Below are 1666 nucleotides of genomic sequence, written 5' to 3'. Positions count from 1 at the left end.
AATAATTTTCTACGCAACATTATTTACACACTAATAAAACTAAAAGACGAAGAAACTTCTTTATCAACTTAATATTTTATCTTTATCAGAAATAAATATAAAAAAGTATTGCGATATAAAAAAAAATTAATGAAAAAAAACTTAAAATATGTATAGTATTTTAGTATAATTTAATCTTATAATCGAAATGATGAGATTAAAGGTGTTGATTAGATGTCTAAAAATTCGAAAAATATTAAGATTAAAAGGGTTATAAGAGTCAGGAAATATTTTTTTGTACGTAAATAAAACTTTTTATTATAAACATTATTGGACCAATCTTTGATTTCTCGATAACGATTGGGCGTCCCCAACATATATCAGTGCGAAAGATCGTACGAGGAAATTACATAAGAATAATTCGTTATATTATCGTATAACGAACGGATAACAATAATTAAAATAACTGCGGTTCATGCACAAAATTCCGTAAATCTATATCAATTCTTGCTGATTCGAAATAGTAAAAAGAAAACATACAAAAACTCGTATCTATTAGATATTGCATTATTGTAATTTGCCATGAATCTTCTGAGATGAAAAATTAATTGTTTAAATTAACGCTAGATTATTTTGCACGCGAGCTTTACTGGCCCCATATATGATAAACATTTGATTAATCAACAGTATTAAATAACATTGTCTTTTAATTACAATTCGTTGAAGACGCAAGTATTACCACACACGACACTTTTTCAATGGATTCATGTTTGATCCTGCAGGACAATTCCACGCTGTACTAAATTCTTTGGAATTCTTTAATACAGCCTCAAGTCTCACGTGATTGGGACAATGAGAATCATCCAGCATCCACTTCAGTGATGCAGCAGTATAAGACTCGCACCACATCTGAAACAGTGAAATAATCCAATGAATATTTATCCACAACTTTAACAACGTTAGAAGTAATTTTTACGTAGGATTTAAAACAAGCAGAAGATAATTAAATGGAAACGTTTTCATACTATATATGCCACATAATTATATAAATAATGTGTTTTAATATTGATAAACGGATTAAAGGAATGGAATTAATAGAAGAACCAGACGAAGATATTAAATATCAATTTATCAATCATGATTTATTGTTATTAGATTGAAATGTAATTTATCGCTATTGGTCTCGCCGTCTTCAATTTTGATTTATCTCGTTTGATCGAGTCGACATTTAAATAAGATATTTTTTCAGCGAAGATTGTCCGTTTTGAACCGAGTTTTCATTCGATTCTCGTAGAACGGCAATAAAAAAAGCAAAGATAGATCCAGTCTTATAAACTGATGATTACCAAATGATTGAAGAATTTTACAATTTAAAAATATAACGATTAATTTAAATATTAATCGTCAGACAAGTCCGAGAACTCCCAATGGAATTTCCCTTTCTCTACCATTTAAGGAAAACGACTATTTTATTCCTTAAGACGTAAAAACAGACTTAAAAACGATTTTTTTCCCCACAAAAATGTAAAACTGATAAAAATATGGAAATTAATGTATAAACGAGAAAATATTAAATATAAATGTTATATTAAAATATTTAAAATATTAAATTAAATACTAAATTAATATTATTTATAAATAGCTCAATAATGCTTTTGCGAGCCGACACGGATGTTGGTGTGTAATA

At 27.7% G+C, this 1666-nt stretch overlaps 1 protein-coding gene across 1 annotated transcript in view; it reads right to left on the bottom strand.

Annotated features, from left to right (window-relative positions):
- Window positions 1-267: 267 nt before the first annotated feature.
- Window positions 268-1666, bottom strand: part of LOC105454022 (endothelin-converting enzyme-like 1) — a 10961-nt gene continuing 9562 nt past the window's right edge. Inside the window, exon 17 of the mRNA XM_011696339.1 lies at window positions 268-888. Coding sequence (XP_011694641.1) covers window positions 715-888 — 174 coding nt within the window. The 3' untranslated portion in view covers window positions 268-714. The remainder of the gene's footprint in view (window positions 889-1666) is intronic.

Source organism: Wasmannia auropunctata, unplaced genomic scaffold (genome assembly GCF_000956235.1).
Source record: "Wasmannia auropunctata unplaced genomic scaffold, wasmannia.A_1.0 LD335989.1, whole genome shotgun sequence".
In the NCBI taxonomy this organism is placed as follows: domain Eukaryota; kingdom Metazoa; phylum Arthropoda; class Insecta; order Hymenoptera; family Formicidae; genus Wasmannia; species Wasmannia auropunctata.
Note: the sequence above shows the minus strand (reverse complement) of the source record. Positions and strands in the feature narration are given on the sequence as shown.